Genomic DNA, 22135 nt, shown 5'->3' on the forward strand with positions numbered 1-22135 from the left:
TGTGCTGCAGAGGTCGGAGGTCAACCTTGAGTCTCAGTTCCCAATTTTACTTTCTTTGAGATTTTTTTCTTTCTCCTTCCTTCCTTCCTTCCTTCCTTCCTTCCTTCCTTCCTTCCTTCCTTCCCTCCTTCCTTCCTTCCCTCCCTCCTTCCCTCTCTCCCTCCCTCCCTCCCCCCTCCCTCCCTCCCTCCCTCCCTCCCATCTTTTATTGTTGTTGTTGTTTTGTTTATTTTGTTTTTTTTTTGAGACAGGGTTTCTCTGTGTAGCCCTAGCCATCCTAGAACTTGTTCTGTAGAGTACTAGCCTGGCCTTGAACTCAGAGACTCAATGGCCTCTGCCTCCTGAGTGCTAGGATTAAAGGCTGAGCCACAGCTTCTTTTTGTTGTTTCGCACTGAACTAGCTTGCCCATTAACTCACACTTTCCCGGGTCTGTGCCCCATCTTACTATGGGGATGCCAGGACTGCCAGTGGGAAACTACCCCACCTAGTTTGCTCTGGCCCTGGGCATTCCACTCAGGGCCCCACACTTGGGCAGCAGGTTCTTACTTCACTGGGCCACCTTCCCTGGCCCACAGCTCAACTCTTTATTCCAGCTATCCAGCATGTCCTCAAGTGTTTCTGCAAAGTATTGAGGAGAGAGCATAAAGGTTAGGAGGGGGGCAGGGGGGGAAAGAAGAGAGCTCAGAGTGAGTGCACACTGGCATTAAATCTGTCCCTTCGGAAACTCGCTCCCTTACGGATGCAGAGGAGCCACGGGTGCCAGGCAGGGGACAGCGAGGACTCTTGACTGCACCTGCTTGCCAACCATACTTGGTCTCATTTCCTTTCCCGCCCACGGACCATGAATGCCCCCAGTCTTTACCTGCAGCATCCAGGAATCCACTTCCCAACTACATCGTCTCTCCACAATGCTGCAGGTCCCCTGGAGGCCTCTGCCACCATCATGCACGTGGGTTTTCTCTAGCCTGGTCCTCTGTAGAGATGCTGCTCTACAGAGAAGGTATGACAGTGCCAACCTCCTGGAAGCTCTGTGCTGGCCGCTTCCTGAGGCCATTTCCTCTTCGGAGCTGCTGGCTTCCTGGCTGCTCTTTCCAAATTCTCTGCCTTGCCGTCGCTCCGATACCAACACCTCGCCAACTTTCTACTTTCTTCTTTCAACCATGGTTCACTGTGATCCCTTTGCCAGGGTCTCCCAGTTCTTGTCACTACAACTGCCAGAGTCCTAATGGAAGATTTGCTGCCCTGACTTGACCTTCTGCATCCTTCTGGGCCTGTCCTACAGTGATCTCCCCACAGCCCATCCTCCATCCTTCCTCCTTCTGATCAGCTGGGCTCTTGGTGTCTTGTCTCTAGAGCACCGACAACACACTGGATTGTTTGATAACAAGCCCTGACTCTGGCTGTCCAGCACCCAACCTGAGCCCTCTAACCCACCCATCCACCGATGCCTGAGTCTTTCTTTTGTCCTTCCATCTTCAGAGTCTGTCTTGTTCTTCCCCCTCCAGGCTTCTTGTCTAGACCCTTTCCCTCAGCCCAATCTCATTCCCCACATGTCTGCAACATGAGCCCCTCATTCACGTCAGGTTAGAGCTCCTAGCCTGAGAGCAGGCTCGCTCCTCTTTCTTGCACCATTGCCAGCATAGCTCTCCTTCACCCACCTGGCAACAGTTGAATCAGCAGCATCTGGAGCCCTTCTGTCTCCACCCACAACATATTTTCCACCAAAAGCCTTGTTTTCTAAGTGTGCTCTCCTTAGCTAGGACAGAGACCAGGCATGACATCTCTTCTACCTACATCTTTGAGGACCAGAGTGACAGATCCCATCCCTAGCCTTGTCCTCTAATGAAGTGTGAGAAACCTCAGAGCCCCGGAGAGGTCTGGAAGTTTTCTTGATAACTTTCTATTCCATTATTATTATGTGACTATTGTATTCAAGGTCTGGAAGTTAATACGGAAAACTTCAGAATTTTACCTCTAGTGGTCAGAACCCACCTTCGGCTCAAGCATCCCTTTCTCTCTAGCTTTCTCGCTTGTCACTTGGCATTATCTTTATTTCTAGCCATGGGGAGTAAGGTTCAGATCGATAACCTAGCTGGCGCTTGTATATATAGGCTGGGTGTGCTACTGACTCTTGGGTTTGTTTTTTACAATATTCCTAAGTTGACATTCTCTGCCTGATGGTGAACCTCGATCTATGGGTCTGTAACAATTTAATCTAAAGTGACAGCGTCATACGAGTTGGTCACAGAGGAAGGGGGATGGGGTAATCTCTTTCTGCATCCTTGGTCCCCTCTGGAATTAGGTACATGGGTTCTTGTGGAGTTACAAGCCCTGAGCTGGAGAACACGCAGACCAGGGGATACGCCTTGCTGGAAGTGGCCCGGTGGGAGGCGCTATGCTGATGGCAAGCGCCACCGTGGTCCAAATTTAGAGCAGCAGTTGTCCGGGGTTCCGGGGGACAGCTCAAGGGGGAGAAAGGGTGGGCAAGAGGGTCCCTGGGGTCTGGGGACGGGCTGTAAGCGTCCCTTGCCTTCTCTCCCTTTATCCCTCTACCCCCACTCCCCACCCCGTAGCATTCTGCCTGTAGATCATAGGAGCAAGGACCAGGGAGGGGACCAGGGCGGGGACCCAGGCGCGCCCAGCTCTGCGCCCCGCCCGCCACGTCTCCTCCGGACCATGCCACCGAGGCCGCCCCCTCGCGGGCAGCGCGGGTGGCGGGTGCTCGTTTTCGGCGGCGGCGGCGGCAGCGGCGGCGGCGGGCCCGGGTTGCTATGGTGACCGGCGGCAGCCACAGCAGGGCCGGCCCCAGCGCCAGCGCCGCGGCGGCTCGGCAGGGCGCAGTGTGTGGGTGAGCGCGGCCGGAGCGGGCGCGGCCCGGCCTCAGCATGGAGGACGGCTTCTCCAGCTATAGCAGCCTGTACGACACGTCCTCGCTGCTGCAATTCTGCAACGGTGAGCGTGGGCGGGAGGACAGGGGCACGGGGACCGAGTGGCGAGGGCCAGGCTGGGCCGCGGGCGAGGCCGCGCCAAGTCGCTCTGGTTCCCGCCGGCGCATTGTGCTGGGGCCGCGGGGCCGCGCTTCTCCCCGGCTGCGGGATCCCGGGCTCCCCCATACCCACCCCAGGCTCCGGTCGAGGGCGGATCTGTGGTTCCCAGAGCCCCAGCGGATGCAGTGGCGGAAAGCGCGCGCGAGAGCCCGGGAGCCCCGGAGCCGGGAGGCCCGGGCAACCTCGGCGTTCCGGGGACGTGTTGCTCTTTCGCTTCCAAACTCACATCTGTTTGGACGGTGCTGGATGCAGAACTCAGCAAACAAATCACTGCTGGAACAAAACCTTTGCAGGATGCACGCAGGGCTGGCTGCAGATGGACCTCCAGAATCCTTTTGGGGTCACTTGGATGGAATCATCACGGTTTAATGTGCTCCAGAGCCCGGGTGGACCTGGCTTAAAAGTGTTAGACCTTATTTATTTTGTTTAAGGCATCATAGATTTGTTTTTCCCTGTATGTGAATATGTGTGTGGCAGGTTTTACAGGGAGGAGACCACCGCGCTACCAATATGGCATCTTAAAAATATATAGAATCATACACATGCTGTAAAGATTTTATAGTCTCTGTAGCAGGGTTGGGAAAGATTTTTTCACTGCGCTCTGCATATTTTATCAGAACATGATGTGCGATAATTCATGCACAAAAGTTTACCACACTTTTTTTTTTTTTTTTTTTTGCATGTTGGGAGTTATTGCTTTATCAGAAGTTTGTTAAAGGGTGAAATGTGGATTTTACAGAATTTTCTCGAGTGCAGTCAGGATACATTTCAATCCCAGACCCTTGAACAACTGGAGAAAATTTACATTGCAGTTGTAATTGTCATCTAGGGAAACATTTCTTGTTTAGTACCACCTGTTTGCAAACGAGAGCATTAAGAGGAACAAATGTGTTGATTCACTCAATATACTATTTTTCTTTGGTGGAATTTGTCTTTTTCTTTTAATGACGATATATATACACGTACTTGGGTTTTTCAGCTTATGATTTTCATGTGGGGCAGATAGACTGTATTTGGTATTCCACCGATCACTGGGATGCTTTACAGTGTAGACTCATGGGAATGTTTTTGCTCCCGGGTAGGTTGTCTAGATTCTTCAATTAGCACTTTGAATAGTTTCCTTAATTGGCTGATAATCAATCACGTCTGAACAGTTACTTTTGCTGTCCAAGGTAGGTACAACCTTTAGCATAGTTCTGGTGGATTCTCATTGTGTTGGTTGTGAGAGGCATGAAGCTCAAAAAAAGGAATGATAGCCAGGCACAAAACCTTTATGTACCTGTATGTGGGCATATTATTGACAGTTTGACTTTGAGTATGAAACTGGACACTTTTTGTTTTGTTTTGTTTTTTTAATTGGGGCAGCTCTTCAGGGAAGGATGCCCAGGTTCTTTGGTAGCTCAGTCATACAGTTGTTTTATTTGTGAGTGTTTTGGTCTCTTGCCTTCTATCAACTGCCAGTTTAGAGATACTGGTATGATATTTGGCTGGTAATGAAGATGTGGGAAGGAAGCTGAAAACCAGCTCTTAACATGCTAGAGAGGTGACAAATTGAAGAACAAATAGCTCTAAAATAGAACAAGAATGGTGCTTTAAAACACACAAACAGCTGTTGAATTTACTTCCTTTGAAGAGTTAGCTCTGCGTTATTTATTTTCTGGGGTTACCTTAATGATGAAAGTTTAAAACCAAAGAGACTTTGGGGGATAGACATGGCTGTTATCCAGAGATGTCGTAGGAAACAAATGTGTTGCTGTGAAATTAGTCAGTAGGCTTTCATGAAGTGAAAAATATAAATGAATACCATTCAGTTAATTACGACAACAATTCGCTTGAAGCAGCAGGTCACAGAGATGCCATCTCAAAAAGAACTAAATGAAACATTGAGAATTTCACTAGGGGTATGGGGAAGAGGGTCCTTTGCCTTTTAAAGTAGAAATTTGCATCCCAATGGCCGGGTCCCAGCAGGGTAATATGTGAACTCACACATTTTCCTATGTCCAGTTCACCTTGTGCTTTTCAAAGTGACAGGGACTCAAAGATCTTAGCTGTACTGTGTGTGTCATCTTCAGGAGAGGCAGCACACAGTGACTGGATGCCACAGGACAAAGTGCAGGTGGGAGACACATCAGTGAGAGATGCTCTCCTTAGCAATGAGATTTCCAATCTTGCCTCTCAACTGTTTCCTGTTGTCCCCCGGGTACTTGGTCTTTACTGGCTGCCAACTAGGAAGTTCAGAAGCCTCCAGGCTCCTGAAAAGGCTGTCCATGCACATCATTTAGGAGTCTGTTCACTCGTTTAAGTAGAAATCTTGTACATTTTTTTCTTCTAAATATTTAGAATTTGTTAAGTGATCTGGGAATCTCAAACACATGTGTGTGTGTACACATGTGTGCATGCATATATGGGTGCATGCGAATGTATGTGTGTATATGGGGGAGTGGTGTGTATATGCACATATGGGTGCAGGTGTGTGTGTGTGTGGTGTGTATGGGGCAGTGCTGTGTATGCAGGTATGAGTATGCATATATGTGTGTGTGTATATATGTGTATGTGTATATGAGGGAGTGGTGTATATGTGTATGCACATATGGGTGCAGGTGTGTGTGTGTGTGTACGTGTGCATGCACAAATGGAGGCAGGTACATGCATCTCTGCATATGCAAGGGAAGGGCAGAGGTGTCTATCACTCTCTGCCTCACTTTTGAGAGAAGGCCTTTCTTACTGAATCTGAGGCTGGCTGTTTGGTTAGAATAGCTGGCCAGCAATCTCCTGCCCCCCAACTCTGGGGTACAGGTATGTGTCATTGCACCTGACTTTTATAGTGGATGCTGGGGATTCAAACTCAGGTCCTAGTGCTTGCATGGTTTACCCGCTGAGCCATCTCCTTAGCCCCACACACTGCTTCTTTTTTTTTTTTGGTTTTTTCGAGACAGGGTTTCTCTGTATAGCCCTGGCTGTCCTGGAACTCACTTTGTAGACCAGGCTGGCCTCGAACTCAGAAATCCGCCTGCCTCTGCCTCCCGAGTGCTGAGATTAAAGGCGTGCGCCACCACGCCCGGCTCACACACTGCTTCTTAATGTTGTAATGAAAACAGTTCTGGAAAGTGGGCCCTAGCATGTGCATGTGTGCTCAGGCCGGAGTACAACTTGAGAGAATAGGCTCTCTCCTTCCACCATGTGGACACCAGGGATGAAGCGCGGGTTCTCAGTCTTGGGGCAAGCACTTTTACCCAGTGAGCCATCTCACCAACCATTATTTTATTTTAATTAATTAATTAATTTATTTATTTATTTTGGTTTTTTGAGACAGGGTTTCTCTGTAAAGCCCTGGCTGACCTGGAACTCACTTTGTAGACTAAGCTGGCCTTGAACTCAGAAATCCGCCTGCCTTTGCCTCCCGAGTGCTGGGATTAAAGGCCATTATTTTATTTTTATTAATTCATTTTTATAGTTCTGGGAAACAAATATTTTCACCACACCAAAAAGTATCCATAGTAACCATTAGCAATTGGTACCCTAGCCCCTGACAACCATTAATTCTCTATGCATTCTGGATATTAAAATATATAATATATGTTTTTATAAAAGACATGTTTTAATTTTGCATATGTGCATTTCTGTGGAGGGTTATGTGATAGGAATTCAGATGTTTGTGAAAGCCAGAGGTGTCAGATCCCTTGTGTCTGGATTTTTGCATGTTTCTGAGCTGTTGGACCTAAATGCTGGGGCTCAAACTTAGGCCCTCTGCAAGTACACACACTTAACCGCTAAGCCATCTCTCCAGCCCCCAAAGATGTTTTTAATTGTTATTAATATTAAGTATGCACAATAATGGGCTTCATTAAAATATTTTTTCCCTGTTATGAATAATGCTATACCAACATGCTCACTTCTGTGTGGACATGCATCCTTATTTTCTCTTGGGCAGATAATTAGGAATGGAATTTCTATGTTATGTGATAACACTGGGTTTAATATTTTAATGAGCCTACCTGAATCTTCTGAGATATAAGTATCAAGCTCTTTGTCTAACATTCGCTGATAAAAGAATAAGATCCAAGAGAGACTAGAATAGGAAGGAAATAGAGTTGTAGGTCCATAGATACTTCTGTCTGTCAGCTCACCAGGAGTTCAGTGGGCAGACACTTGGCTCAGCAGGTAATCTCATGGCCTTGATTGTTTTCTTAGGCTGTTGAGCTGATTCTCCAAAGGTGAATCAGACAGATGTAGCTGCTCTAGCTGAAATAGAGAGCCCTCCTGTCCTGCCTCTGCCCTGCCCCTGGTGCACTGAACCTCTTGTGACAATGGATGCCCTCACTACTCCTTTGTACAGCTCAGACCATCCGGTCTTGTGTGGAGCCAAAAGTTGGCCCTCATTTTGTTCTCTGGGTCTGTAACAATCAGATTTAATCTCCTACATGTGTCAGCGGATCAGCCTGTGTTTGAAGCCTACAAGCCCTCTTCTAGATTCTTCTTTTGGTTAAACGTTAACATAAACAATTTGCAGGGCAAGGTGGTGCATGCTTTTAATCCCATTACTCATGGGAGGCGGAGACAGAGGCAGGTGAATCTCTGTGAGTTCAAGGTCAGTCTAGTCTACATAGTGAGTTCCAGGACAGCATAGACACTGGAGGGGGGGCGGGGGGGGGGAGGTGGATTGCTCATTCTGCAACGTTCTAGACCCTTAATCTTGGTTTGTGCCACCTATACCTGCTTCCTTCTTTTTGCGTTGCTTTTTAACTTGATACAGGTGAATGGAAATCTAGACATGGCGTTTCTGTTTTTTGTTGTGTGTTTGGAGAATAGCATCTTCTGGTGGAGCCCAGGTTGGATAAGAACACTGAACCTCCTGTCCCTACATCCTGAGTGGTGGGACCAGCCTGTGCCACTCTGGCCAGCCCTGGCATGTTTACTTTTTAGTTACATTTTTTTTTTTTTACTGTTTGTGTGGGGCCGTTGGGGGCACCATGCTGCCCCTATAGAAGTCAGAGGTTTTCTTTTGGGGAGTAAGTTCTCTTCTTCTGCCACATGGGACCTGGGAGACTGGGTCACCAGGCTTGGCAGCCGGCTTGGCAGCCATCTTGGCAGCCATCTTGGCATGGTTGTTGAGTGGAGCCAGGCATGTCACCCTACCAATCCAGTCTGAGATGATATCGACTCCTTCTCTGGTCATACTCCACACTGCCTCAGTTTACCTAAAAGTCTTGTATTTTACCTGATTATGGCCAAGTTCTTGCCCTTATCTTTTTACTGTTAGTAATGGTTTTGTTTGGGGGGAATTTCCTTTGTAGGCTGTGCTCTCTCAAAGGACAACCCAATATAACCTGTACCGTGCTGTGAATAACAGCAGCACTCACTGGCAGTTAGCTTGGGGGCAGCACAGAGCTTTAAAGTGTATGGCCCTGGCTCACAGCCTTTACTTTCCTTATTCCCTTTGAAGGAGGTGTTGAGAAAAACCTTGTCACATTCCCTCTGGACTCTGTGTGGACAGAGTAATATGTCTCCTGCCTTTCCAAGGTGGCCAGGGCCTTCTTTTCTTGCTAATGACCAGGGCCAGTCAACCCTACTTGGCCTGCCTGCTTGAATTTCATTATCATGATAGGATGGTCTTTCCAGCTAATAGGTATTATTTTTCTCTTACCTTGAAATGGAAATTTGTTTTTGTTTGTTTTAAGGTCCCACTATTTAGGTCTTGCTGTTCTGGAACTCACTGTGTAGACCAGACTGGCCTCGAACTCAGAGATCTGCCTGCCTCTGCCTCAGAGCGCTGGGTTTAAAGGCGTGAGGAGCTGCTTCCAACTACAAATTTGTTTTAATTTCCATTTATTTCTCCTGTAAGAATTAACAGTGATTTAATAGTAATATTTTAAAAATTTTAATTGCATTTCTCTTTACGTGGTATGTGTGTGTGTGTGTGCGCGTGCACACATATGCATGAGTGTGTGTGCCTCTGCCTTGCATGTGGATGGAGACTAGAGGACAGGTTGGCTTGCAGAGACTGATTCTCTCCTTCCACTGTGTGGGTTCAGGGAACTGAACTCAGGTCATCAGGCTTAATGGCAGTTACCTTTACCAACGGAGCCATCTCAGCAGCCCCCTTATTAATCATCTTAGTCACTTCTGATGTCTGTAATACTGGTGGCTGTCTCTTAGCTATGACTTCTGGTCAGTGTTTCGAAATGACTAAAACTTAAAAAGTTCTTGCTGGATCTAGGAACTCTGGAGGACCCACCTGGACACCTGAGGCATCTCCAAGCCCGTGTTAAACTTTCACACACTCTCTCTCACTCGATGGCAGAGCTCTGACTTAGAAGGATAGGGTAGGGTCTCTGGTGGCAAATCAAAAGGGAAAGCCTGTGTGGGAGTGTGAGGGTGCATGCCCTGCCAATGGGAGGATGCCTAATTGCCGCATGGGCCCTCCACCCAGCGAGAAGCCCATTTTATAAGTAACCACAAGCATTTATGACATTATAAACAAGCCAAGTGTATGGGGTGGGGAAAAACCCCTAAATTGTGTTTTAAAAGCTATCACTAATCATATAGAATTTATTTCTGAGATAATGAGAGTCCCTTTCACACATGGGATGTATGTCGAAGAAAAGAGAAATAACGCCTGCTGTAAGAGTTTGTTCATGCCCTGAAGCTAGTAGCCTCAAAATTTGCATTGCTGAGGACACAGAAAACGGCTCCAAGCCTTGTGTGCTCTGAAGGCGTTCCCTCCAGTGACTCAGAGTCTGCTCTGTTTTGTAATTAGAAGTTTTTCTTTAATGAACAATTAGTTGTCCTTTTTAAAATCATGGATCAGCCAGGAGAAAGGGGGCAGGTTCTAGTATTGGGGAAATGGTCTAAACACTTTCAGAAAGACTGCTAATAAAAAAGGGGGAAAGCCTCTTATATGCTCTTATGACCATCGATGATGGAACCTCCAACGGCCTGACATCTGACAAGCACATTTACTATCCTGCTGGGAGCATGGCTGTTTCCATACAGACTGGGGAGTCTTCGCTTTGGTCAGCAGAGAGTATATGTCCTCTAGACAAGTGATTTTTGGAGGGGAGACTTTTATTTGTTTTTATTTAAGAGCATAGTATTTATTACTTATTTAAGAACCAGGTACAGGGGGCTGGAGAGATCACTCAATGGTTAAGAGCACCAGCTGCTCTTCCAGAGTACCAGGGTTCAATTCCCAGCACCCACATGGCAGTTCACGACCGTCTGTAACTCCAATTTCAGGGGTTCTGATACTCTCATGTATATACTCACATACGTACATATAGGCAAAACATCAATGTACATAAAATAGAGATAAATAATTTGCTTTTAACAATAACAAAAGAATCAGGTACAAGGTGGGTGTACACTCCCTATAATCCCAGTGGAAGGTAGGGCATCCAGGAGTTTAATATTGTCTGTACCCAGCGAGCTCAAACAGCCTCGGCTGTGAGATCCTACCTTACCACCTCCATCCCCACACCCATTCCCCACCTGCAAAAAAACCCAGGTAGACACGCTTCTGGCTTTATTTATTCAGAACTCCACCTTTCTTTAAAAACCCATGTGGAGTGGAAAAACCATACGTTTGCCGTGTTCTCCCAGGCCGCTGGTGGTCATCCTTCTTTATCCTGCTAGCTTTTTGGAAAATATTTAAACTCTTGGCTTGAATAACGACTCTGACAGGAGCAATCTGGCTTACAATATATATGATGGCTGAAGGCCCAGTGTACCACGACCCAAACCTAGGGGCTTCTCATGGGACACTTCCTTCAGGGGGCTTTGTAGTCAGAGGGAGGGGGGAACCAGCTGGAGGCCACAGGTCCCTAAGGATGCTGACTGTATTGGGGTACAGTCCTGGACAGATGGTGTACTCTGCTCTGTACACCCTTTGTAGAGGATACTGCCTCTGGAGTGCAGTTGAGGGTTCCCAGCTGTGGCCTTTCAGGCAGCACAAAGCTACTCTGGAGAAGGCTTAAAAGCTATTTGGTAAACTAAGCTGGTTTCCAGTGAACACCTACAGTAGGCTGAGGGCAATGTAGAGCTGGGAGATGGCTCAGTGGGTAAAGTGCTGGCCATTCAAACAAGAGGAGTGGATTTGGATCTCCAGCACCTATATCCAAAGCCAGGGACAGCAGTCTGCATCTATAACCCCAGCACTGGGGAGCAGAGGCAGGAGGGGCCTTGCTAGCCACCAGTCTAAGTAAAATCCAGGTTCAGTGAGAGGTCCTGTCTCAAAAAGAAAGTGGGGAACAACTGAGAAAGACCCCAGATCTCTGCTCCAGCCCCACACATGCACAGACACAGACACGTACACATATAATACACATATACAGACATGTGCACACATTAACACACTCATGCACAGACACGGACACATATACACAGAACTCACACATGTGCAGTCATGGACACAGAAAACACACAACCGTGTGCAACATGCACGCATATACATGTTCACAGACTCGTACATGCATAACACACACAACGAAATGTTCACTGCGTGGCCCCTCTAGACATGGAAGGCTTTCTGTTCTCAGCTTGGTCTGTGCCTATTTGGTTTGAAGGGCCTTCCCTATCTACTCCCTCAGCCGCCTCCATCCAGTCTTTGTGTATTCCACAAGAATGTAGGCCCCAACTGTGCACATTGTCACACTGTTCTCAGGCTCCAGTGACCCGCTGGGCCCTCCTGCCCTGCCCTTTAGGAAGCCCTACTGTGCTCATCAGGAGTAAAATGTCAACATCGTTTTCTTCAGTTACTTAGTGACCACAAAACAGCTTGCACTAAGCCCGCTAAGGAACTATGGGAGAGTGCTGCAGGTGTTAGGGCATCAGGGCACTCAGGAAAACTTGGCTGATCTTTCCAACCCACTCATTGCCGGCCAGTGGGCCAGAGGCAGGAGGGACACTCTGGAGCTGGGAAAGCCGCAGGAAGCTCAGAGTGAAGAGTAGAGGTACAGGAGGATGGAGTGAGGCTGAGGTAGGGGAATGACCTGAACAAACTTTCAGCTGGCCTTTTCTTTCTTTTTTTAGATAGAGATTTCTCTATTTTGCTCATACAGGCCTTGAACTTCAGCCCCAGTGTAATCCTCCTGGTCTTATCAATGGCCATCTCCTCTTCTGGGTAGATATTTAGCTCTGAAAGGTCACTGTCAGTGGTGCAGAGGGTAGTCTGGAAGAGCAAGCACAAGTGGATGTGGGAACCAGAGGCTGAAATCCAAGGAGAGGCTGTGGCAATTTATGCAGGGTGTGTGGGGGGTTCAGGAGAGACAGTGGGTGACAGCATCTGCACTTGGAGAGGGAGATGGAACAGCACCTGGGCTATGCGGCTCCTCTAAGGTGGAGACAGGAGACAGATGGATGAGCAGATAACAGGGTCACTGTTGGTCTGTGAGGGACTTGCATGTGAATTTGAGGTGCTGAGCAGACCAGGCCAAAGGATCTAGAGTCTCTGCCAGGATGGGAGCTGACACTTTGCCAGCCATCAGCACAAACAGTAATTACATCACCACCTAGAGAGCTTGAGACACTGGAGTGCCCTTTCTCAGTGACAGAACCCTGCAACTCCTCTCTCTGTCTCTTTGGCATCCAAGATCCTCCGGGGCATGCACACAGCATTCCTGGATCCTTAGGGCTCCTCCAGCTACTGTGCCTTGGCTCCCTAGTAGGTAAGGTGTCCTGCCTGACTTATGCTCTTCCCAGTCTGGTTCTCTGGGTCTTCTGAGCAGTTTTGCCTTTTGGCAGTGTCTGGCACAGAATGGGTTTCCTGGAGAGTGTTCACTGGGTCTATACCGGGCCGGCATGTCTTACAGTGAGACGGGAGAGCGTGTACACATTTAGTCATCCTCCCTCCCTGGGGAGCTGGTGCGTGCGCATGGACACTTGGAAGACAAACCCAGCAATCGTGAATGAGGGAGCATGAGTGGTGGCTCTGACCGAGTCAGCCGTCTCCAGCCCTCTCATACAGACGCGCGCTAGCTGGACACTCACTCACTAAGTAGAAGCGTTTGCTGAAAGCATATGGTGGTTAGCAGCCTTAGCGCGTTATTTCCTGCCAGAGTAACTGACATAATGAAGTCGCTCTTGGCAAAGTCAGAATTTTTAGCAGTAAAAAGGATTTGACTTAAATACCACCCCGCAAAGAAATTACATAACAAGAATTTAACACTTCTAAGGAAATTATGCTTCAGTTGGGAAGTGATTGGATGGAGTTGGGCTCTCTCTCTCTCTCTCTCTCTCTCTCTCTCTCTCTCTCTCTCTCTCTTTCATGCTATATAGTGTTTACAAGGTGTTTTAGCCCCAGTTGTAGGCATCCCTGTTGGGAAGCCTTAGCAATAGCGTTTATCGCTGATCATCATCTCTGGAGTGGCTTCGCAAGCACACCACACCCATAGTGAAACGCACACGGCTGCCGCTCCCCAGGGAGGGTGAAGATCTAATGGGGACTCAGACATGGAGGTTGGCAGGGCTTCAGACGGTCAGTGCCGTGGGGAGGGACAGAGTTGGTATGCATTCATGGCTCCCCAAGTCCAAAATCTGCTTGCTGGGCTTCTTTCCTGTTTCAGTGGAATAAAAATGTGTTCAGACTTCGTTTCATGCTTAATTTTATCTAACACCACAGAGTGACTGTTTCCCAAGTAGAGGTTGGCATTTGGGAGATAAGATCCATGTTCTCTTTATCCAGCAGAGAGTGTGCGCTCGTGTGTGTGTGTGTGTGTGTGTGTGTGTGTGTGTGTGTGTAGGTTTAGCAGAGCAAGAGAGAGCAGTCCCCCTGTTGTGGACTGTGTCCCTAATCATCAGGAGTTGGTTTGTGCACTTTGCATGTATTTCCTTGGTTGATTCTGACAACAGGGCTCCGGAGTGGCTACTCTGTGTCCATTTTGTTGATGAGGAAACAGGGCCAACATTTTAAGGAATTTGTTGGAGGTTAAGTTCAGAGCTAGGGTTTGAACCCAGGCATTCTGGCTCCAGTGCCTGGACCATACTGAATAGTAGGTTATGTTGGTTGAAGATGGTTCCGGAGACAGAATGGCTGTAGTCAGGAAGGGGGATGAGGAGGCAGCTTGAGTTTGGCCCTGGCCTGTGGGATAGTTGGTGCTCACCTTACTCGGCCAGCTCTGCTTGCCTGTCACCTGGTGAGCTGCCACAGGTTTTGGTACAAGTGTCATTATTGCTGCAGCCTGGATATGGATAGTGTTGGGCACACCCGTTCCCAAGGCTTCGTGTGCTGAAATTCAATATGGGAAGGTGATCCAATGGTGGTGATTAGAGGTGGGGACTTAGAATTAGCTGTGGTTGTTAGTTGGAGTCCTGTGATTGAATCTTAAGAAGAGGCATGCCAGAAGGGAGGGACACACACCACACTTACACACACACACATCATTTACCACACACACTTCTCTACATGAATACACACACACTTCATACTACACACACATACATACACACACACATACCACATATCATATACACATACATGTATACATATACCATGTACTACACACACACATACATAACACACATACCACATATCATACACACTTATATACATGCATACACACACCATGTACTACACATACATATACATACATACACATACCACACATACACATACATGCAAATACACATATACTACATTGCACACACTTACATACATACATACATACACACATTATACATACCAGCTCTTGTCTCATCACATGATGCTTTAGGCTGCCTTGGGTCTCTGCGTACCAGAGGCCATCACCGTGTGGAGTTCCTCACTCTTGGACCTCCAGATTGTGAATCAAAATACCCTCTCTTCTTGATGACTTATGTGAAGGTATTTATGGTGGTATGTTTTGGTAACAGAAAACTAGTGAAGACAACTGATATCACATATTTTTTCTTATTGTTGTTTGTTTTTAAATTATACTTCATCACACTTTTAAAAATAGAAGCCTTACTTGTGTCTGAATTCTAAGATGTCTTACAGCTTGAGCCTTAGGAAGTGCCTAGGCATCTCACTTAGCATCTCTGAGCTTCCTTCTGCCTCACAGCTCAATGGGGCAGCCTTTCCTCCCAGAAACCCTTGCACCCAACCACTTGTACTTTTGGAAGTTTCTGAACATGGCTGGCTGTCTTACACATATTCTTTCTTACTGTAACCCTGTCCCAGCCCCTCTCCTCTTACTTCAGGACCACTGCACACCATGGAGACCGGATGTAATTCAGTGCAGCTGTCTTGGTGTGCACCCTAACCAACCCCGAGCCATACCAGGACCTCCTGGAGGACAGACATCGGTCTGTGTCAGTCACTGTGTGGCCAGGATCTGCTTGCCCAGCCGGAGTGAATCTTTTCAGAGTGGAAATACTAAGCGGGAGCTTTAATCTTCTTAGAAAGCTTTAGCATCCTGCGTAGCTCTGTAGCTCTGTAGCTCTGTGCAGAGCAAGCACTTGCTATGTCTGGCTTCCACACCCCATCCCAAATAAACAAAAAGGCAGGGACAGACCGTGGCTCAGGGTGCCTGCCTGGTATGTGGGGCGCCTTTGGTTTAATCCTCAGTGCTGCCAAAGAACACTACGGTAGGATGGCTTGCGTCAGACACTGCTGTCGCCTCTGTAGCTGTGTGCGGAAGCTTCCGTTACCACTTCCAACTTGTTCGTTCTATTAACCTTCCGACTTTCCTTAGCCTAGAAAAACATAATCACGGCAAGACACATGTGACATAGAATGCTCCACCTTAACCATGTTTGAGTATGTAGATCAGAGACAAGAGTTCATTCAGGACCTGTCCATGGAGCTCTGTTTCTCGTCCCAAGGGAAAACCCTGGAAACTCCCTCTCCACAGAATGCAGCCCTGCTCTCTTTCCCTCCCCCTGCCCCCTATGGTGGCCTTCTACTTGGTGGCTGTGACTTTAAACACTTAGGGACCCCAGGTAAGCACAATCATGCACCCCCTGTCTTTCTGTAAATGGTTCCCTCCAGGACCCTTTTGAGAAACAATGGTCTCCTGAAGTCATGGGATTCCAGACCAAATGTCTAACTAATGATTCAGAGTCTGGTGTGGAGTGGGATAAACACCCATGCGTTCCAGCTGTCACACGCCACAAGCACGTGGACTGGACCACACGCACTAGCTCACACGCACTAGCTCACACGCCACACTCTAGGAGCCTTTGCCCAGCCTATGCAAGTCTGCAGTTTCACCTCTGGATTCTGAGGGCTAAATGAGCTTCGTCTTCTAACTAGGGCCAGGGTGTGCTCACACTCAAGAACAGCACAGGACATCGGGATGCTGGCTCTGAGACCAGCCTGTCTTGTCCAGCCATCCAGGAATCCTGAGTCTTCGGGGTTAAGCAGAGGAGAGACAGGCATATAAGCTGGGCTGGGAATTGGGGGTTGGAGGGCAGAGGTTTAAGCAGTTTAGAGAGCTGACGAGGGGCGCATGTTTGCTAAAGAGTCCCGTAACATCTGCTTTCGGATCCAGTAGCGTACATTCTCTCTGCACTAGCTCAGATACTAAGAAAGGAAACAGCAGATGCAGGGCCCGGGACGAAGGAGGATCTGGCTGCAGTCTTGGAATATCTCTGAGTTTTTCTCTCTTTCTCTGTCTTTTTTTTTTTTTTTCTATGATTGCTTTTGCACGTTTGGCACAATTTTCTGACACGAACGCCTGATTGGGGCTTCCAATTTCCAGGGCCATTTAAAGAGATAAGCAAGCAAAAGCTGCGCGTGCTTCGAAGCAGTAATCCTTGGAAATGAGCACAAAAGACAATGTGCGTTCTGTCTAGAACATTCACTGGGACTGACGACAGGTGACTTTTCCAGAGGCTGGGAGCACAGTCTATGCAGATAGACAGGGCTCAGTCTGTCTAGGTTTTGTCTGATGCTGTCGAGATGGCGAACTGGCTTATTTTTCCTGATCTCACAATTCTTGGCTAGAACAAGGCCAGGTGGCTCTAGCGCTTAAATGAGGAGACTCTTGTAAGTCCAGGTATGAAGAAAGGAACCTCACACTGGGTAACTTAAGGGGGTCTCGATAAAGACATCATTACAAAGGCTGAGAGAGGGAGGTGTGTGCGCAGTCAGAGGGTTAGAACAGTGCCCACACCTGGTGCAGAAGGCTCAGTCCAGGCCTGGTTCAGATAGGGCTGTATAGATGGAGCCATGGCTGAGCTATGAGATATCACCCAGGGAATTGGGAGGTTGGTCTCCTGGTTTCAATTTCTTTTTTTCCTACCGGTGGGGTCCACCAATGTAGCTCACGCAGTCAGCCTTCCTGTGTTGAGGATAGGGAAGAGGGTGTGAGACTAGGAGTGTGTGCGGCACGCTCAGGACGCCGAGCTTCATCTCCTAGAATAGGAATGCTAACATTCGGCCATGGCGGCTTTTATCTTGTGCTGACCACTGCAGCTAGCTGGCTCCTGAGTGCCGTCAGTTGGCCTGACTTGTCCATGTTTCCAGTACCCATAGTGGCTATCTCATGAATGTTGGATTCCGGTGACTCACCACATCTCCCCGAGTTGTGTGTGCCGAGAACACCTTGGCTCCAGGGTCACACCTAACCCTTGTTGCTTTCCTGTTCTCAAATGCGTGCTGATTCCTCAGACCTCAGCTTCAGCCTTCCTCCTGGGCCAAACCTTCCCTCATCCCACAGGTTTCTTCGAAGCAGATGTCATTGCTTCCCAGCTGGGATTCACACACCCTGTAACAGCGCTGGCTCCACTCTGTGTGTGGTTAGCGGGGAGCGCCTGTGGTTTGCTCTGAGTCGCCTCGAGACATAAAGTGACTATCCCCACTGCTCTGCATGATCCCTTGTCTGTTGGTACTTGTTGACTGAAAAACAATATCAAAATTATTCAAAAGGCTCTACTGTCTTTATCTTGTGAATCCTGAATGGAATCTGTCTTCGTCGTGTGAGGGAGGGAGTAACCCTCCTGATGACTGTGGAGTGGGCTGGGTGTGTATAGCCTGTGTTCACAGGTCACACACACCTGGCAAGAAATAGCATATATGATTTTGTTCCCCTATTTTTTTCCGCTCAACCTGACCTCTAAGTGCAGGCTAAGCCATGTGCTCAGCACACAGACAGTAATCTGTTCCATTTTTGGAGGGATTTAGTGAGAGATGAGACAGCGGATACAGAACTCCGTGCTTCTCCCAGGGGAGGCTTGGGGAGCTTTTTGAGTGAGGACGACACACTTACTTCCAGCTAGTTTGCTAAACTACAGTGCCAGGTAACTGTAGAGTACTTCAAGCACTGCTCCTGCCTCAGCCTCCCAAGTGACGGGGCCTAGAAGGACCTCAAATCTTCTCACGTAGCTTTTAGAACCCAGCCCTCAGGTGAGCAAGCACGACTTTGTCCCATTTCTCTCACAGATAAACTTGCTGATATACTTTCTGTGACTTAGCAGAGGCGAAGCTGTTAGGTCAGTGGCCGACCACAAGCCTAGGTCTCCCGATGGAAACCCAGGGCCCTTTGACCTTCTCAAGCTGCCCTCATCTTTCCATTACACCTACCACGCTCTGCTCATCGACATTTCTGTCGAGAAATGAAATAAACCCCATGAGGCTCGAGGGCCCTGTAATCTCAGCGCTCGGGAGGCTGAAGCAGGAGGATCAAGAATTTGAGGTCAGTGTGAGTATGCAGCCAGGAGCTGTCAGACAGAGAGGGAGGGAGGGAAGGAGAAAAAGAAAAGATGGTACAGAAAATTGCATCTTTTATTTTGGGGGACTTTTCTCTCTTAGACCTTTTCAAAAAATATATATATATCTTTATTTTAAGGTCACCAACATTCAAAATTCTGAATAAAACTTCAGACGTTATCTATAGAACCTCGCCAAATCCTCTTTTCCTTTCTCTTGGATCAGGGCTCTGGGCATGCTGAGCCATAACTCTGTAACTGTGCTCCAGCCCCAGTGAGTTTTAGTTGTTTTGTTTTTGTTTTTGTTTTTCGAGACAGGGTTTCTCTGTGTAGCCCTGACTGTGCTGGAACTCACTCTGTAGACCAGGCTGGCCTCCAACTCCCAGAGATCCTTTTGTAGTTTTTATTTTAAGTCTGAGCCTCACCAAGATGCCAGGGCTGGTCTTGAACTTGCAACCTTACTACTGCCTCTGCTTCCCAACTAGTCCATAGCAACTTTTTTTTTTTTAAAAAAAGATTTATTTATAAATAAGTACACTATAGCTGTCTTTGGACGTACCGGAAGAAGGCATCAGATCTCATTATGGATGGTTGAGTGCCACCATGTGGTTGCTGGGATTTGAACTCAAGACCTTTGGAAGAACAGTTGGTGCTCTTATCTGCTGAGCCATCTCTCCAGCCCCCACCCCACATAGCACCTTTTTTTTTTTTCTGGAAAACTTTACTTGAAAATAAAATTCCAGTAATATGGGTGAGACAGAAGCCTTGCTTTGAGGGCAGCGGTTCAGCGTGTAACGTTTTCTGGTGGGACAGCTAGCCCCAGTTCAAGGGAAAGCTAAATACCTGGGGTTTGTCCCTATGCTGGACCTGTAGGGGACCGGCTTTCGTTGTGTTGGCATGAAGGGCCCAGAGAGAGTTCTGCTACCCAGGGCACTGTGCCTCACCCAGCAGTCTAAAGAGTCCTGAGGGGATGGTGGCTTTCCTAGAGTAGGTCCTCTGGAGGTAGACAGCCAAGGCCTCAAGTTCCACAGGAAGCCCAGGCCCTTCCAAAGGCTCCTGTTGGCCAGACACTAAAGCACACTCTGGCCAGTTCTGGAAGTAAAATGGCCCCAGGGTTTTTTCTACATTGCTTATCAGCACTGGGCACAGGAAGGAGCAGCCTGTGAGGCTCCTAGTATCAGGCTCAAGGACACGGAGACATTCAAGTCCGAGATCTGGCAAGGTACAATAGTGGCCACCTGTCTGCAACAGCTGGGCCATTGGGAGGTTCATGGATCCATGCCTGCTAGGAGCAAAGCCTCTAGAGATGTCACCTGTGTCCCAAAGAGTCTAAGGACTCCTGAGGGACAGGGGCTCAGCCATCAGCCACGATGGAGAGGGCTCGGAGTTCACTTAGTTTGCTCTCATTTTCCCCGCTCTCGCTGCTCATCGGAGTGGCCTGGCTTTTTAAGCTGCTGGCTCAGGTCTCCAAAGATCTTATCCATTTCTGAGTAGCATCTAACCTGTGCCCGGATCAGGGACTCAAAGCTAGGCTGGAAATAGTCAAGTCGGCTGCCATTGAACTGTGGCATCTCATTCAGGAGTTGTTTGTTCTTGGCCTCAAAGTCTTAGGTAGCTAAGGTAGCTTAGGGCTGTCTGATCTTAAATGGAATCCAGCTCATGGTCCTAAACTCACGCCGACTGCTGGGGTCCTCGGTAGAAAAGCAGGTTCTCGAGGACCACTTCCGGGTTCCCGTAGCAACTTTTAAAAACTTCCGTATCTTCACTTACGGCGATGCTTGTCAATCTCGACCTTCTCTTCAGAAAACATCCTGAGGGGAGTGGCTTGCCTGTTTTTCTGTTTTTAAGACCTCTCCTCCTGCAGACCACCGTGTGAGGTGCTTCACGGAGGCAAAGCCATTGCTGACTTTACAGGCCCAGTGCTTGGATGGAGCCCTTGCCCAACACCCTGGGAATTTGTTGGAACCAAGCACCTGCTTGCTGGGTCCTTCCCCAGCCCAAGGCTCACCTCAGACATCTTGAGTTCCAGCCCACAGCTCCAGAGGCAGGCTGATTGTCACTTAGCGGCAACTTCAGACTCAGAAAATGAAACACATTTCAGTGGCTTCCTGTGACTTCTCTTACTTTAATGATTCTGCTTGTCTATAATGCCGAGGGTTTGCTTTGGTTTTTCCCTGTCTGTGGTGCAAGAGAGAGAATCCAGAGTCCTGAGCATGCATGTGCAGACCCCTGTGTGGAGCTAGCTTCAAGTGTGGCTGTGGGTACTGCCTTAGACCCTTCCAGTGTATTGGCATTTTAGAGCCCAGTGGCTTAGGGAAGAATATGCAGCTATAGGGACTAGTATATCCTGGTGATGCACATACTGGACCCACTAGCCTCACCTGTGGATACTGGCTTGATACTTGGGTAACATTTTCATAAAAACCCTGATATTTAGGTGAATCAAGTCCCCGGAGAGCCATGAGGACATGTACTAACCGCCTGCCACACAGGGTCCGCCAGAACCAGACTCTGGAAACTGTGGTTCCAACCCCATGTGGCATCGCGTGACCAAATGTGGGGCTCACGTGAAAACGGGCAGGAGAGAAAGGTTTCTGAGTGCCTAACCACCAAAAATGTATTGAAAGTCAAATTCATGATGAATCCAGGGTGTGTCTGACTGCACTCACAGATGTGTGTCGCACAGCTCCACTGCAGCCTTGGTTAGGAGCACACACGGGCGTGTCTGCAGTGTGCATGGCCTCCCCGCCACTCAGCACCCACCGACCCCGTCTGAGACAACTCAGCGCACACCAGTCTTTCTGCTCTCACAGAACGGCACTGGTTTACTGAAAGGGAAGACTCACGGTCCACACCACCACTCCTCAGCAGAAAAGTGGAAAAAAAAAATGCGCTTGCAGCCCGTTACCCTGGAACGTTTGATTTAAAACCAAACAGAACTTTTAGGAGAGCTCTGCTGCTTGTACACTTGTGTGCCAGAAGAGGGCGTCAGATCCCATTACAGATGGTCAGGAGCCCCCATGTGGGTGCTGGGAATTGAACTCAGGGACCTCTAGAAGAGTAGTAAGTGCTCTTAACAGCTGAGCCATCTCTCCAGCCCTTAGTGTTTGATTTTTAAAAGTGGTGTTTTCTGACGTGAATTCCATTACAATTTTTTTTTTGTTCAATGAATTTTGGCTTAAGACTAGGGCAGAATGTCAAACAGTTTCTGAAACTTCTCTACTCGTACTTCTGTTGTGTATGATATGTTCATGTGAAGTGGCTCCTTCAGCATTGGCAATGACTAAAGTCAAAAGATCAGTAAACCCTGAAGCATGTTACAAAGACCCTTTATGTCCGGGAGCATCAGATTGTCAGCTAAAAGTCAACGTGACTCTCCTCATTAGAGTGCAAATTTGCTTTTGTTTTAAATAAATGGTAGAATGATATGTATGCCAAGAATTGCTTAAAAAAAATTCTGCCCCAG

At 48.1% G+C, this 22135-nt stretch overlaps 1 protein-coding gene across 4 annotated transcripts in view; it reads left to right on the forward strand.

The window, feature by feature from the left end:
- Eml1 (EMAP like 1) overlaps positions 1 to 22135 on the forward strand; it is a 167416-nt gene that overhangs the window by 51910 nt on the left and 93371 nt on the right. Inside the window, exon 1 of one of the 4 annotated variants that reach the window (XM_021178557.3) lies at positions 2751 to 2953. The exons of 2 other annotated variants lie outside the window; for them this stretch is intronic. In XM_021178557.3, the coding sequence (XP_021034216.2) occupies positions 2887 to 2953 (67 nt within the window). In that variant the 5' untranslated portion in view covers positions 2751 to 2886. Of the gene's footprint in view, positions 1 to 2750; positions 2954 to 22135 lie in introns of those variants that run through there. One more of the 4 variants, XM_021178554.2, reaches the window with a different exon arrangement.

This window comes from Mus caroli, unplaced genomic scaffold (genome assembly GCF_978045245.1).
Source record: "Mus caroli unplaced genomic scaffold, Mus_caroli_1 scaffold_14, whole genome shotgun sequence".
Taxonomy (NCBI): Eukaryota; Metazoa; Chordata; class Mammalia; order Rodentia; family Muridae; genus Mus; species Mus caroli.